This window comes from Dermacentor andersoni, chromosome 3 (assembly GCF_023375885.2).
Source record: "Dermacentor andersoni chromosome 3, qqDerAnde1_hic_scaffold, whole genome shotgun sequence".
Classification (NCBI taxonomy): Eukaryota; Metazoa; Arthropoda; class Arachnida; order Ixodida; family Ixodidae; genus Dermacentor; species Dermacentor andersoni.
In genome coordinates this window covers 133,113,118-133,129,856 of record NC_092816.1, presented here as the reverse complement: position 1 = coordinate 133,129,856, position 16,739 = coordinate 133,113,118, and the positions used below count along the sequence as shown (strand labels likewise).

The window sequence follows — 16,739 nt, the reverse complement described above, 5'->3', positions numbered from 1 at the left end:
CACATCCAGAAAATTACATCAATGAGCTCATTGAAGACCAGGAGAAACTCAGTTCCATATTCCCAGTGCTTCGAATCAGTGTCAAGGAGTTTCTTCCTACAGCGGGAGGAAGAACTGTAAGAGGAGTATGTAGGAGGCAGAATCGAAGGAAAGCACTAATACGATGGCTAAAGCCTTTCCAATTTATTGTAGAGATTCTCGTAGCCGCATGCCCATGGATACGACGTTCTACTGATGAACTGCTTGCAATTCTATCATCAGGGCTGTTCGGCCTGCGAGATCATAAGCATAGAACTCTGCCAGTATTCTGACTGCTGAACGACCGCGGAGCTCCAACGTTTCACCAACAGTTATGAATGTGTGATCTTTGACAACTGCTTTGATCGCGTCAATGCCATTTTCGTAGATCTTGTGCAAGTATTTCTGCTACAGATGATCCCTGTTGGGCATTATGCATGCAGCAGCACAGTTGATTCGAAATAGACTGCAAACAGATCCGCCGGCTTGGTGCCGGTGATTGCCAACATGGCTGAGTGCATGGCAAAACTTTTGTAGAATAGCCTCTGCTTCTTGTCTGCGAGACTGTGCACGAGCGATGCATTCCTGAAATGAACTTTGCTGCGACAAGTTAGCTTAAAATACAAAGCCGAAGTTATAAATGTAGCTGTAACGCTGGATGCAGCTGTGTATAGGCGGGGTTAAAAAACTTCACAGAAAGACCGTACGCGAAATGGACGCCTGACGTAGTTTCCAATTACTTCAAGAAACTTGCGTGCGCCTTGCGAGGCCACAACCTTTGAGTCGCATATATCAACGCACTCATACGCAAATAATAATTATGTGAACCTCAAAACATCAACCTGCTTAAAGGCCAGATTTCTTTCACTAGTACGTGCTGTTGACATTGCAGATGATCTTCCATTCATATAGCGCCTCTGCCATTGTTAAATTCCGGAACGCTCGACAAAACTTTGAAATGAGGGTACCTTCATTCGACGATCCCTAAAGATGTGGAAACTTCTTGACGTAATTACACGAAAACTTCGTTTCCTTCCTAATATTTAGGTTTTTGTTGCGCTCGAAAATTTGTCCGACAAGTGCCCTAATTTCGCGTTTCATCGGTTTAATATCAGGCTCCTTAGAGAACATCATATTCCAACTATTTTTTTGGGCCAGTGCGGCTTTCCCGCCGAAAAAGTGTAGTCATATTTTCTTTCTTTTTGTTTTTCGTCTGGCGTGGTGGACAAACACGTGTTTTTTTTTTTTTAGATCAAACCGAACCGTCAAGAAAATTACTTGTGGATGTTTTCCTGTTTTAGTTTCGGTTTAAAGAGAAAACGCATAACTCTAGTCATGAACCCTGTGTTGCATTAGAACGAGAACGCCCATAAATAAAACAGAAAAAGACACTCTTGCCCTGCTATATAATCAGCTGTAAATGCAGTGCCATAAGTAACTTTATTACAAACATACCGGCTCGTCTGTCGCAAGTGCGTGGAAAGTGTTGTTTCGGTAATAATTAGGCAATTTTTTATTGACCAGAATGCTTGCAGACGTCTGTTGCCTATGGCGATTGATTAGAGGGAAAAAACATGCAGTATTCTTTTCGTGGAGCAATTGGCTATACCCGTCATGAAACCTACCCTAACATTTTTAGAACTAATTTTTCATGACAAATTTGTGACATCAGAACGCTTAGTTTACTTGAGTGACCTCTCCGCACTAAACTTTGACTCTTCTAAGATTTCGCACCAATTAAGAATCTAGAACGGTAAAATTCTGCTATGGTGAAACTTTATATATTTAGTTGACTTTCGAAATTTACAGACAAAAGGATAATAAAGCTTGCACCTTTTTATTAAACCGATATTTCCACGACAACTCAGTCGGTGAAAAAGTTTTAGTCCTTTGAATTATCCACATTGGTAGAACAAGGGCTGTCACCAGCGCGAACGCTTCGACAATGGAAAATGCTTTCGAAAAACCAATCACTATTTTCTTTTCGAAAAAAGTAATTTCAAATAAAGTAGCTGTTGCCCAGAGGAAGACATGGTTTGTTGTCGGAATAATAACTCTAGTTACACTCTTTGACATACCAGTGCTGATAACTTCAAGTCCCTTATCTCCCTGTGAGCCACTTCTTTGTTTGATTTACTCCTGCCCATGAATATTGCGAGATGAGAAAAGGTGAATTGAACCGTGAAGAATATAAAATTTAGACCATAATTCACGTTTGGCTCTAAGCACAAAAATCTGAACGCTCTATAAAATTTCCAGGTGTTGCATCTCCTTGTTCTCAGCACGCAACTTTGTGTAGTGCGGAGGAGGAGTTCCTTGAGTCACTCTAGCTAAATAGATGTGTAACCATCTGTCTTTTTCAGCAAGTTACTAAAATCTATACCACCATATTACACAGAAATTCACAATAAATATGGACAGGGTACAAGCGATTAACGGTGGTTGCAAAATGCATGTCTAATGACTCGAGTCAACGTTTCGACAAGTCTGGTTATGATACGGGTCGCCTCGCGAAAACATTGGCTCCAGCCTGAGGCACGTCGCTTTTTCGATTTCTCGTGATCAGATTAGACATGTACATGTTACTAAAGATTTTGTGCATAAGCTTCCGGAATTGTTCTTTCTATTATCCGCCACGTCATTCATATTGTGGTACTTGTCGGAGTCATACTATTACGACAGCGCTCAGCTATTTGGCTCACTTCGTGTTACATCATGTGTACTTCCTTAGTACATTGCTGCCTAATTCTTTCCAGGTTCTTGTCGTGCCTGGTGACATAGCGGTGCCAAAGGATGTCGCAGATGTGGTGCAGAAGACAGCGAAGCACTTCGGCAAAATTGATATTCTCGTAAGTTCAAAGCTCCGTAAATGGCTAATACAGGCTTCAAAGCGTAACGTCTTTAAGTAGCTAGTATCACCTCGGAAGAACAAGAAATACAAAAAAGGTTGAACTGCTACGCTAAAGGCAAAGTTCTTTTCCATGAAGAATCTTCGGATGAACGTTTGATCAACCTTGGGAACAGAAGCAAGGGACAACACAACATAAACTACGCAATCGGGGGTTAAAATACCGCGTTCAATTACGATTTGACAATATGGCTGAGCGGTAAAGAAAGGACTGAAATGAAGCAGTCGCGAATAATACTGAAAATCAACTGCCGCTATTTGAATTAGCTTTATTGCAACTTCTCTGGCAAAATGTCAACCATGACCCCCTAGCCAGCAGTAAATATTGTTGCGAAAGCGAAATTGACGAATGATTCTTTACTACCACTAATTTCTTGACAATAGGAATGTGCATATGTGATTTAGACGTTCTTATGTACGTCGCTGCATAATGTGACGCCTATCTTTTAACGGGCTACGTTTATGTGAGTTCAGCCCTCGGCTAACATCACACTCTAAAAAAAAAAAAAAATTCATGTGCCTTTATCAAGGATGTATTCGCAGTGTCCTACGTAAAGCATCCTGTGCCTCCTGCAGAATGTGTAAGAGCCCCCTAGAGTACAAAAACAACGTAACCAAGTACGGGAAAATATGCATTCACTCGCGCATTTGTAAACGTGCATGCCTAACTTATGTTAGAGCTACTGAGTATTTTGCGGTGTCGTTTAGCAGCCGTGCTCGCTTCCTACTAGTAGTGAACCCCTTTGTTTTGCAGAGGGTGAATGCGCTCTAGTGCAAATAAAGGAACTTCCTACTAGTGGTGCCCGCGACTACCCTGCGCCGTTCCAGACCGCCGCACGAGTAGATAGTTGCGGCTCCTGGGATCCCCTGAATCTTCAGCGCTTGCGTATAACTCTTTAGAAAGCACACGTTCCGCCGTAATCAAAGAGGTTGCTTATCCCTATCTCTTGCTGCCCGGGGAGGATGGCTCCACATACATAAGCCATAATAGTATGCTTCGCTCACAAGCAGTTTTAACGACTTGCAAGATATTTCACGTCAAGAATCGTTAATTATATCCATTGGAGCACGGAATACCACATTTCTATTACGGGCGCTTTATCACTTCTACACAGCGGAAGTGGTATTGTGTGCGAGAAAACAAAACAAAAAAACATTCTTCCATTGTGACCTTACACTCCTAGCTCATAGAATGGTTTTAATACGTCACACTAACGGCAGTCTCATAAAACTCTGAAATCCATTCTTTTGTTATAGAAATAAAGTTGAACCAAACTTCCTCCGGCTGCCCTTGGGTACTTGCTGCACTTAATGGTAATTTTAGTGCACTAAGCGGTGATTAGATAGAAACGGGAGTATCTCGGTAACACCGTGTACCATCATACTCGACCGCATCGCTAACGTAAATATAGTAAGAACAAAATCCTCTCATTACTGGGACGCGAGCCTATGATTTCTGCTATCGTGATTAAAATAATGCCTTGAAGATGCTGTTACAAGAATATAATGTGCTAAGCTTTTATTATACGAGCTGCATTTATCGGAGCGTCCTGAACAGTTTTAGCATATTTCATAGCCAGCTACTCAGCACTAAGCACTGTTGTTCAAGCGAAGACAAGTCTTGAGCTTTTATTCGGCAAACAGTAATTTGGTGGTCTGTGGCTGGCAGTCATGCGAAGGATGCTTCGCATAGGAGCTCATTCGCGGAGTCATTGACTTTCAGCTGTGGTGTCCTTGTGAGGTTTTATTAAGTCTAAATAGCAGTCAAACACTGTAAGAAACTATATTGTACCAAACTAATTACGATACCATATACGAGGTAATATATAGACCTTATGGGGTTTCTGTAACTTGCTTTGGAGTGATAGAATAACTCTGATCCTTCAGATGGATGACACGAACGTGCGAACATCGTTTGCGCGAAAATTGGGGATGCATATTCGGCTAATAAACAAACTATCGCTCAATAAATTTTTATGCTTAACAAATACAGCAGCCATTGCTATTTTCGAACTGTATCTGGTGAGTATGCAAGCAAATTCACTTGGGACGACTAATGTATGCGCCGTCAAAATTACAGTAAATAACCACTTCGGCTCAAATCGCGCATAAACAACGCGCTGTTTTATGCATTGGAGCACGAGAAAAAAAGAAACGTCAATTTATGTTTGTTGCACTATTTAAAGGAAGTTCTAGAAACTAGTTTAAGCTGAGAATTCCTTAAATGTGGGTACGCCTTGGGAGAACAACGGCTACAATAAATAAATTACAATATGTCGCGCAATGTAACTAAATAAAATCTTATTGAATGACATTTTGTAAGTAGCTGATTATGCATTTTTATTTCTTGCTCAGGTAATGCACACCCCATTCAGCAATTCAGCAGAAGGGCCACAATTGCGGCGTCTCCCACGGGCAATGCATTAATAATGCGTATAGGCTAAAAACCACCCTATTAGCCGATTGAGTAGATACTGAAAAGCGGGCGAAGCAAAACAAAAAAAAGAACTTCCAGGTAATAGGTTTGCCATGTGATCGTTCACAATTGGCAAGGACATATATGCAGTCAAAGATAAGCAGTCCAATGTCAGTAGTTACTTCTATTAGGTATCTGATAACCAGTATCTCTCGTGTGTGCAACTGAACGGCCAACGGGAGAGGAGAAATTAGCCCGTTTGCTTGCTGCAGCCGCACGTTACCTTACAAGAACTGCCGGCAATTCCTCAGCCAAAGCGTTACACACATCAGCATCCACATCAAGTTTACAGCATGCACAGCCCTGAGCATGTTGCCCACAGCAGACGTTCTAACCATGTATTTATTTAGCTAATGAAAAAATTGTCAGTGCTATTACGGTGTCACGAAGTGGACTGAGAGTAAATCATGCTCAAAGGGGCAGTCCTGAGTGAAGTAAAATTCGGGCTCCTGGCGAATTTTACTTTGGGTTTCGAGAGCAGTGAAATGCTCATAGCTCATTCCACGGACTACATTATTAAATTCACATCCTGCTATGTTTATCAGATATGGTTGTTTGGCCCATGACGAATATTCGGTATGGATCACTCGGAGAAATAGTTACCAGCAAGCACGTGGTCCAAGACAGGCTGGCTTTCACAGGAAGATGCAGGCTTCAAATGATCGACGGTGGTCCAAGAAATTATGTCCTAGAGGGGAAGTTTCGACAAGTGCCTTTCTCCTGACAAAACCAAGCCTGCTTGTCGAACGATTACCTGAAGGATAATTTCTTGTTCAACCACTGTTTATCACACGCATCACACGTGACCGAAACTGCATTTAAAGCTATACTTTTTTTCGCAGCTCTCTGGTACACACTGTCGGCTGGAAGAAAATTTGCCCTTTCGCTGAACTTCCTGTACATTGCTGATTTCTGAAGTGATATTTTTTAGCAGTATTCATGTCTATTCCTTGGAAGTGGCCTTTCACCTACGAGGTAGGGGTGTCAGATATCAAAAGCATGCGTTTTGGATGGTCACTTAATTGTTGTCTCCCACTATAATCTGAGGGCCGACTACGCTGTGTAATGTCCGAGTTGTGTGAAGTTGTGACACTAACGTCAGTCACTAAAGGCAAATGACCCCCTCCAATATGCCTCTCGCCGCAAAGGTTCTGACACGTGCCCCGCCACCATACATAGATGGTGTCCAGAGCCTTTTCATGTGGGTAAAGGAATCAGTAACGTGTTACTTTTGAAAAGAAAGGCAGCAAAGCCTACGTTACTACCTTGTTAACCTGAATGTAAAGCAACAAAGAAAGATCCTCTGACAATAATGATGAATTGGAAAGGTGCACAGCAAGGTTACAGAATATAGCTATTTGTTTCGATATTTAGGCTGGAGCACCGTGTCACCGAGATTGTCGCTATGAATATTTTACTTTAGTGAACGTGTGGACGATATTTATCGAAGTACGTCTTACAATATTAGGTCGTTCCGCCAATTTATTTTTAAGAATCAGATGGCAGGATGATCACTTTGAATCGAGATCTTATACTTTCATGGGTGTAATTTTAAAGGGACAATAAGACATAGCGACTCTAACGTCATAGTGTTTCCATTTTGCTGCGTTCTTTCTGTTACAGGTTAACAATGCGGGAATTTCCATAGCAGGATCCGTTCAAAGTGCCTCCGTGGAAGACTTCAACCGAGCGTGGCAGACGAACTTCCTCGGTCCTCTCTGCATGATCAAAAACGCTGTGCCCTACTTGCGTCAAGCTAAAGGTGCAATTCAAGTTGTATTCCACCGCACGCTATAGCTGTGCAACCTTGTTCGTTCCCTGTGCGCAAGGCCCTGTCCCAGGCACGACAGATTGAATTTTAGTGTTAGCTATTTATTTTATCGAACTATTATGTTTATATATTCTCTTGATAGGTAATGCTGCAATACATGCTCTCTACGACTGCAAATGCAATGCTTTTATTCGCATCACCAAAGCTGGTGCGAATGGGGCGCGGTAATCTACCATTTGGCCACAATCGTGTTTCTTGTTGTAGACGGAGCATGATTAACACTAAAAGTAATGATGTACCGCATCAAACACTCGCATTGTCTGTTAAGTTGGCAGTGATTGGTTATTTTTTAAATATATTTCAGGTAGCATCGTCAACATTTCTAGCATTGCGTCGCTGATAACGGTGAGTGAAAAATCAAACATCATCACACCACTGCGTTGGTCGACCTTTATACACCTTGTACCATTTCACCACGCTACTACAGCTTTAAACAGCACTACCACCCATGGCGGAGACTTCTTCCACCGTCTTTGAAGCTGACGGCAGTCTTGGGCTGCAGTAGAAAGTGTTAAGCGCGATAAGCGGGCTTTGCGAACTTCTAGAGCTTTCAGGATTCTCAATCGAGCATTTTTAACTTCAAGTAGTAACATGGCTACCACACACATAACGAATTATGCAGTGATGACAAAAAACCCGCCTTCAGATGCTTATTTGGTGAGACATTCGGAGCGCAACCTCTCATTTCTTATGTAATGCATTTTGGAGCATCCCAAGCGATGTTACCAAACAATCCATTTACTAAATAAATACATGCAACCATCTCTTTCAGTCTGAGCAGTTGCTCCATGCTGTGCGTCTTTTTAAGTAAATAAATACATAAATCAGCGAGTGAATCAATCAATTATTTAAACGATGCAGCCATTATTATAAACGCAAAAGAGGACGTACAACACATTTGGATTGATAAGCGTGACTAGCTTCCTGTCCAATACGGCACGCAACCAAGACGCGCCGGTCAGCTGCGAAAACGATATTGCCATCTGGTATCGTGAGGCAGCGCATAACATACGAAAAATAAACAGTGCTACGTTATGCTTTCCGAGGGCCCACGCGCCATCACCCAGATGAGAACACGATTAAAAAAATTCATAATTTTTTCCATCTGACTACGGGACAAGATTGCCGGAGGTACTGGCTAAGGACGTAGTCTGCGCATCAGCCTCCGCCGAGCGGCCGGAACACCAACGCTGTGCCTCTGGATAGTCCAGTTGATCGGGCAAGTCGACGACTAGGACGCTTACCCCTCGTGTCAATCCTTAATGCAGCGAAGTCTTGTTGCATCACTGAGAAGTTATCCGGTTGTAGCCATAGGTTGTCGACCTTAGTAAAAGTGGATGCTATTACAAATAAGGCAACAGTGAAGTGTAGGTAAACAAAAATAAACTATAGCGAGACCTTCAGCATACGTGACGTGAAGCATACGTGAATTATGCGCCCTCGCTTCTCAATATTTCTACTGCGTGTTCAAGTGCATTTGCGGCACTTTTGTGGCTTTATCTTTAGAACGCCTGCTAGCAACGTCTTTGTTGCCAGACAGAGGTGGTCAATCATGTAGACCGTTATAGCATCTTCATGAAAACATAAGACTGTCGTATTCAGTCGTTGCTTTTTAGCGAACTGCAAAACATTATTTCTCACAGTTCACCAAAACCAAGCAACCTTACAATCACATTATGAATGATGATATTATGTGTTGATATATTCTTTGAAAGGATATGGCGCGCGCGAAGTCAGCGTCTGATTCTTTCGCGTAAAATTTTTCAACAGTGGCTCTTTGTTTCATTGCGGAAATTAGGTTCTCACCTGCCCAGAAGCCTAACTAAAGGTCTGGTTGTTGTAGCGCCATTTTTCGTAGGCGGAAGGAGGAATTCCCCTTATTTCTAACTCAATATTTGTATTATATGGCTTTGGAGCAGTAAGCTCCTCTTTATGTCCTCGTTTTTTTTTAGTAAGGGGCTGTTTTCGCTTTAAGCCTACTTATTTCCGCACTCACCACGGCAAGTTCTTTTTTTTTCGCTAACTTCCCAAGTGAATTTCTTAAGCTGTAGATTCGCGAAGCTAACCGACTGCCTGAAAGTTGGCACTTTACTTTCGATAACTCTGCTAATGTCTCTCTTTAATTCATCTTCTAATTTCTCTCTTTAATTCATCTCTTTTACCGGTGGCAGCAGTCCCCCCCCTCCCCCCTCCCTCCGTAATATACGACTAAATCTTTGCCAGTTCTTTTACAGTTGTGGGTAGTTTATCGCCCATCCATCTAGTCAATCACGCATCCGTCCAGGAGCTGCGTTTTAGGTTTCCAGTAAATCGTACGCATACCTGCTTAAATCAAGGTCAATCGCGAGCCATCGCCCATCCTCTTAGCTACTTGGAGTGCCTGAGAATGAACCCTATTACGTTACAAGAAAATTTTAGTTTTGGGCTAGTTGATTGATTCTGTACGTATAGGCGCAGCGCTGTGCAAAAACATGGACCAAACAATGTAAATCCAACGCACATGTTCGAATCTATGTGACGTGAAACTTCTCTGAAGCAGGTAATGAAATGCTGTGAATTTGCGCTGTTTATTTGTGCGTCTCTGGCACAAACGAAACTGTCGAGTGCATGTACTATGGCACACCTATGCGACGCAATGTTAGAAATTTTACATTGGCTTGTAGTTATTCATTTATTCTTGTTTTTATAGACGTATATCGCCCTCTTCTTGGCCGATCTCCCATTATGGGTATGTGCCACTGTTGAAAATTTTAATCGTAATCAACACGCAGACGCGTTTCTTGGCCAACGACCTATTGTGGGATTTACCATAGTAGGCAATTCACAAACATCAACACGCGGCAATAATCTCAAACAGATAATTTGGCCTTGTTACGATATGCACCACCTGCTTAAAAAATTTCCCGTCTCGAGTGTGTGCCATAGTATAAAAATCGTCACAATCAAATTGATTGTAATGGCGCACCGGAAAAAAAAACATCTTTTCCGTTCGGCTTAAACGTGGCCCGGTTTCCTAGCGGTTCAGGCGACAAATTTAAAAACCTTCTCTTTCGTAAGTGATTTACGTCATTGGCTAGCCATCTTCGCTAATAATATGTTCCGCATTAGGATTCGCTTGAGTATTTTCTTGCGATCAATTTTAGCGTAAGAGACTTTTGTAAATGAAGGCCCAGTTCTGGCTCGAATAAATAAAATTTATAATGTTTATCGAAGCTGTTCGCCATCCTGAACAAGTTCACGAACCGATTCAGCACAATAAGCTTTATCCTGTGGTATATGGTGACATGCTGTACAGTGTTATCGACTCGTGCAGATGGCGCATGCGCGCGTTTTGTCACAGTGGTAAGAAACGCACTCCCTGCAAATGTGAGAGAGAAACCAATTCATTTTACATGAATACGAATCAAGTTTAGGCGTGCACAGCTACAACGCATGCACACATAAAGGCGGTCATCTTAAGCAGTGTTAACGCTAGAGTGTGCAAGGTGTGGCGGCGATTCGACGCACCTATTCCTGCACTCGCTCGTTCCCGCGTTTGGTTTTGGCGATCCATACTCAGTAAGGACTGAACTCTAGAATAAATAAAAGTTTCCGACAGCAAGATTTCCGAGTTGAAGTGCATACGAGTACTCAAGAAGAACGACCGTTGAATATGGAATGTTTGAAATATCTAAGAAAGAAACACGAAAAGTACCGTGGAGTTAGGCAACAAAAGGCTTGTTTAACTTATTTGATACATGTACACAGTGAGGCATGATCCCGTCTGGTGCACACTGACTATGATAGTAATGCGAAAAAAAAACATAACAGGCCAAATACGCGTAGTAGAGTGCAGTGCTTGTTGTAAGTGCTGTGGCGCCTGGAGATGTCTGACCTTCGTCACAAAGGTGAAGCATGAAACTTACACGGTATGTACTGCAGGCGTGTGCTGAATTGGGCTGGCTGGTTCATGACGAACGCGGTAAAAACAGCGCGAGAGACAGGAGGAATACAGAGGCGGCGTGTGCAGCGCTGTGAAGCGCATCTATGCTTTCTTCCTGTCATTCGCGCTGCCTTTAAGCCCCATGGCATGTACTATTCGCATAGCACCAATTCTTCGCGCTCTCTAGCGAGGCTGTCCTCTCTACCCTTCCCCCCCCCCCTTTTTTTTTTCCCAAAATACCCATATTGTGCCGCATAGGCGCGAAAAGTGGACAAAGCTTGCAAAACTAGCATGGTTGCAGAAAGAGGGCAGGGTGGATGCGTTGTTATTAATAGAGAGTTTTAGCAGAGCGTTTACGGTCCGCTCCGCTCAGACCGGCCTATCACAGCAATTGGCACGCAGCCGCTAGGCAAAACGCTACTGGGAACACTGACGCACGTGCGCACAGCACACGCAGCGGCAGCGGAACGTGGGACGCTTACCCCGTTCCGCTGGGAACCTGATTTAGCGGTGCGTCAGGGAGCGTGTAGTTCTTTTCGTAATCGTTTTACCGCCAAGCTGAGAGCACGTCAGTGGCTTCTCTGGGAAACGCGCTTGTTAGATAAGCGAAATCAATGCATTCTATGCAGCCACCAGTGCGCGTGATACGTTTGCAGAGCGGAGCGGAAGCAAATGCTCTGCTAAAACTGTCTAGTAGGTGTTCTCGCGCGTAGCGCCATACGTATATGCTGAGCGGTGCCTACTTGCGTTGCTGGCGCAGCGATATGGGTTCGGGTCTTCGGGCGGGCGCTACAGGGTTGTATGTAAAGCTCGAATGTATGTATGTGTGTAGATGAGGTATGGGCGTTAGGGAGGGGGATTGCATTGGCTTTGAGAATGCTGCATAGATTCGGAAGTTGAGATGCCGACAATGCAAGCAGCGGCCGTGCGGTTCTCTGCTCTGTCGTTCTTTAAGCACACTCGTTCAAAGTGCGATGCGCATCGTTTAAATAGACATTTACTGGGGGCGTCATGGCCGCGATTTTAGCGATAACGTTTTAAAGGGCGATTTATCAGAAAGCAGCCGATATATCTTCATCAGTATAAGTAAATAATTTTTTCGCTATAGCGTGCAGTCTACGATTACATTGCGTAGATATGGAGAAACATACGTACCTGCCGCTGACTTCAAGCAACAAAGTCCTCTATTTCATAAGTCAGCGCTGACCTCGGTTTGGTGACTACCTTTGATAAAAAGGTGGTCAGCGTCTGAAAAAGATGAGTCGACGTAGCTGTGACTTTCTTACAGTCTTTTTTTAATAGTCAAGGTAACAGCACAGCTGTTGTTTCTACTCTTCCGCCAAGTAAAACAATTATTACTACGGCGGCTGCAGCTAATGATCATCATCATGCCTTTGAGCAAACGACACGTCTCTCACTTCTGCTGGCAGGTTCCCGGCACCGTGCCTTACGCTGTCGCCAAAGTAGCCCTGGACCACCTGACGAGATGTGCTGCACTAGGTGAGTGCGCTGTAGGTGCTGTGACAAACACACCTGATGACGTGTAGCGAGCGAGAGGGCAAATATTCAGCAAACTAGTTGTCAACACATTCAGTATCCAAGAGGGACTATTTCTGTACTCCGTGTCACATTCTGCATACTGCCCAGCGAAGGCTGCAGGCCGCGTCATCCTGTCAGGGGAGAAAAACATTCAGATGGTGCGAGTCCACGCGCTGACGTGCGTCATCAATGTGAGTCTCTGAATAAAGGGAAAATCAGACATCCACCCACACGTAGCAATTGCTACAAAGGAAACCCATACGGGTTCCTCGAAAGAAACGCTTCATAGTTGAAGAAAAATTCGTCCTGGTCCGGGACTCGAACTCGGGACCACCGCCTTTCCAGGGCAGCCGCTCTACCATCTGAGCTAACCAGGCGGCTAGCAGATGGCAGGGCGAAGTCGAATTTGTCGACAACACGAAACAAAGGCAAGTGTTTGACGTAGTAGTTCTGCGGAAAACCCGCAAGGTGGAGAGAAGTAATGAATAAAGAGAAAATCAGACATCCACCCCTACGTAGCAATTGCTACAAAGGAAACCCATACGGGTTCCTCGAAAGAAACGGGTGGGGTGGATGCGGGCGGGGTGGACATCTCTCCTTCTTGCGGGTTTTCCGCAGACTTACTACGTCAAACACTTGCCTTTGCTTCGTGTTGTCGACAAATCCGACTTCGCCCTGCCATCTGCTAGCCGCCTGGTTAGCTCAGATGGTAGAGCGGCTGCCCCGGAAAGGCGGTGGTCCGGGGTTCGAGTCCCGGACCAGGACGAATTTTTCTTCAGCTATGAAACGTTTCTTTCGAGGAGCCCGTATGGGTTTCCTTTGTAGCGATTGCTACGTACGGGTGGATGTCTGATTTTCCCTTTATTCATTACTTCTCTCCACCTTGCGGGTTTTCCGCAGAACTATTACGTCAATGTGAGTCTCTGTATGTTATGTTCTCCATGTTGTAGAATTTAAAATAAATGCACACCATTTGGGCCTCTTGTACTCGCCATATCTTAGTGTAATCAATGTGTTTACTGTACATTTATAGAACAATTATTCAGGGGGGCTGGGTAGCACGTGTCCCCGTTCGTGCTCCGGCCGCAGGCTGCATGACGCGGCTGTGCCCGGCTTGTAGGTAATCTTCGATTACCTTGTAGATAAGCTGCGGTGGAGGCGATCGTCTAGCCTGCCTGAGAAGCTAATGGCTTCGTGTGCACTGTAATCTTGCGTGCCTAGTTCGCATTGGAACGAGAGGCAGCACAAACGCAAAATCGGCTCAGAGCTGCTGCCGCTCTTCATTATGCCAGAAATCTGACAGCGAGTGTCTGCGGTCAGGGGCGTAGGAAGGAAGGGGGGGCCTTATGGGCCTTCAGCCCCTCTGCAAAATGTTTTCGTGCTGTCATGCACCGCCTGCCAAAACAGCCCCCGTCGCCGGAAATCATTGCGGATTTTGTCTAGAATGTCTTTTTTTACGCTCGAAAGGACATTTCGGCGCCATCATTGCGAACTCTGGCCGGATTTCGTGGCAACACCCATGCACCGGAAGTCACATAACTCAAGGAGCCCCATCCAAGCACAACGTTTCAAGGGCGTTTCGATGGCGCGCGGGATCACAGTGGCATCTCGCGGATGACGCGGAATCTGAGGAGCGCATGGATTTCAATTTCGAAACTTTTTAGGCATACATTTCCCATAAACTTCTGTTGCGAAAGGTGAATTGACATTTCGAAAGTCGTGCTTTACATTTTGAATTCCGGAACTTTGAGGCTTTGATGCTCCAATAAACATATGACTCCAAATGTGTCTTGACTTTTCTAAAGTCGTACAACGGACCACATAACGAGACAAGCCAACCCAACATACTATCAGACAAGTTCACAAAGCACGCAGCGAGGTCCGATGAGACGAAGAGTTGTGGTGGTTCATTTGTGCACAGAAAAGAATATGAACATTCTTTTTTCACCTGCGCCAAATCATCCATGTGAAGACACTAAAGCCAGCAAAGGTAGCTACGTTCTTATTTATTTTTCTACTTTGACTTTCATTCGCGAGGACACGTTGAGCCTCTCCGATTCTTTTGTTCTCGCTACGCGCGGGCTGCCAAAGCCAGCCACAGCGCATGCGTTTTTCTAGCGTTGCCCGGACCACTGCACTGCGCACTTCGGAGCGCGATCGTTTTAATCTGGCCGAGTGTGTTTTCGCCTGGCAGAGTTTTGGACTGGCTTTCTGGCTAGCAGACCAATAAAAGAAACAATGGTCGCTCGCCGCTATTCGCTGTGGGAACTCGACGGACTGCAACGCGTTCGCTTGAGCGCAACCTCTCTGGAAAATCATGTGTCGCCGATGTAGGATACCGAGCAGTATGCGTATGGTTCTCTGTGGACCAAGCGTCTCACGTTTTCTTTGATATTCCATCGCTAGGTGCCTAAAGTAGGCATTCGTCTGTGGTCAACATGCTTTCCTTCACGTTTTCTTTTTCTTTTTTTTGTTTCGGCGCCACCGCCCAACAAAAGAAGTAAAGACATCATTGCGGCGCAGGGAATTTTCACATGGTGAAAATTCGATTTTCTTACTGCTTCTTTTGCTGTAAGTGATGGACCACGTGACACTTCAGTTACCGGATGCTCGTATTATATTATTGCGATAGCAATTATGTGGACACTCCGGGCGCATTCCTGCCATCGCCATCTGCTTTATGTTCTGTATAAAGTCCAAAGGCGATAACACCGTGAACGCACGCGTCACGCTGCATGTGCGAGTGAAAGCGTAGAGGGGGGGGGGGGGGGGGGGGTTGGCAAGGGTGAGCTGATGATGGTGGCTCAGTCTTTTGTGCGCAGGGGAGAAAAGCGGCGAAGAAGCGCGCCGCCTTCCATCGCGCGCGATTATCAGTGTGTGCGGAGGGACGGGGGGGGGTTAAGGTTCTGTGATCAGTGAATCTATGATTTCGCAACATGTTTACTTTCCTTGTTTGACACAGTATAGTGTTACGATATCATCGAGCGATGCTCAAGAGACGAGCCGCCGCGAGAACGACGATGAAGTTGGTCGGTGCCCTTGGCACGAGCGAGTGTCCGCCTGGCTTCCTGGCTCCATTGTAAACAGCGTGTAAATAGCCTTTTTGGTCTGTGTCTCCAAACATAACTCTGGTGGAGGTCAACGATCCCCGTCCTCACCACGGAACTCCGAAGTGGTCGGCACACCGAGCTTGTCACCATACCTACCGATGACGAGTCCGCCTCCGCATCGGCTTCGGCTTGTCCGACTGCTCCAGTCGTCACGGTTGCCCCACATCGTGACCCAGGTGTGTTCTCTGGCCTGGAGGGACAGGATGTCGACGACTGGATCAAGCTCTATAAACACGCCAGTGCTAATAACAGGTCGGACCGAACGATTATGCTGGCCAATGTCGTCTTTTATCTCGGCGGCACCCCACGCGTGTGACACCAGGCTCATGATGAAGAGATAACCAGTTGGGACAGTTTCAAAGAAAAGCTACGGGAACTGTTCGGCGATCCCATTGGGCGCAAGGCTGCCAGGAGAAAGGCTTTTGCGTCTCGTGTTCAGTCATCTACAGAGCCGTACGTTTCCTACATCCTTGACGTCTTGGCTCTATGCCGCAAAGCTGACGACAATATGTCCGAAGCAGATAAAGTGGCAAATGTTCTAAAAGGCAACGCCGACGACGCTTTCAATTTGCTTGTTTTCGGTAACGTCTCGACTATCGACGCCATTATAAAAGAATGCCGTCGCCTTGAACAAGCTAAGAGCCGCCGTATCTCACACCACATTGCGCGTCTACCCAACACTGCTGCTACATCGACATGTGAGGGTCGAACGCGTCAGACCACCACCTGTGACGACGTCACCCGTATTGTTCGCCGCGAACTCGAGGCCGCCTGTTCGCCAGCTTTCTCCATGGTGCCTCCCGATCCGCCAGCAACCACCATTGCGATGACTCAGGTCGTCGTCAGACAGGAATTTGAAAACATGGGTCTGAACACCGTGTGTTCCACGTCCCGACCGAGCGTTCCCCAGTTATCTAGCGGCCCTCCTCGTCCCC

The 16,739-nt window shown here is 45.2% G+C and overlaps 1 protein-coding gene across 1 annotated transcript in view; it reads left to right on the top strand.

The window, feature by feature from the left end:
* The window catches only part of LOC126525258 (uncharacterized oxidoreductase TM_0325-like), a 60,663-nt gene that overhangs the window by 21,278 nt on the left and 22,646 nt on the right, over positions 1-16,739 (top strand). The window contains exons 3-6 of the mRNA XM_072287296.1: positions 2,775-2,867; positions 7,026-7,164; positions 7,538-7,578; positions 12,586-12,655. Coding sequence (XP_072143397.1) covers positions 2,775-2,867; positions 7,026-7,164; positions 7,538-7,578; positions 12,586-12,655 — 343 coding nt within the window. The remainder of the gene's footprint in view (positions 1-2,774; positions 2,868-7,025; positions 7,165-7,537; positions 7,579-12,585; positions 12,656-16,739) is intronic.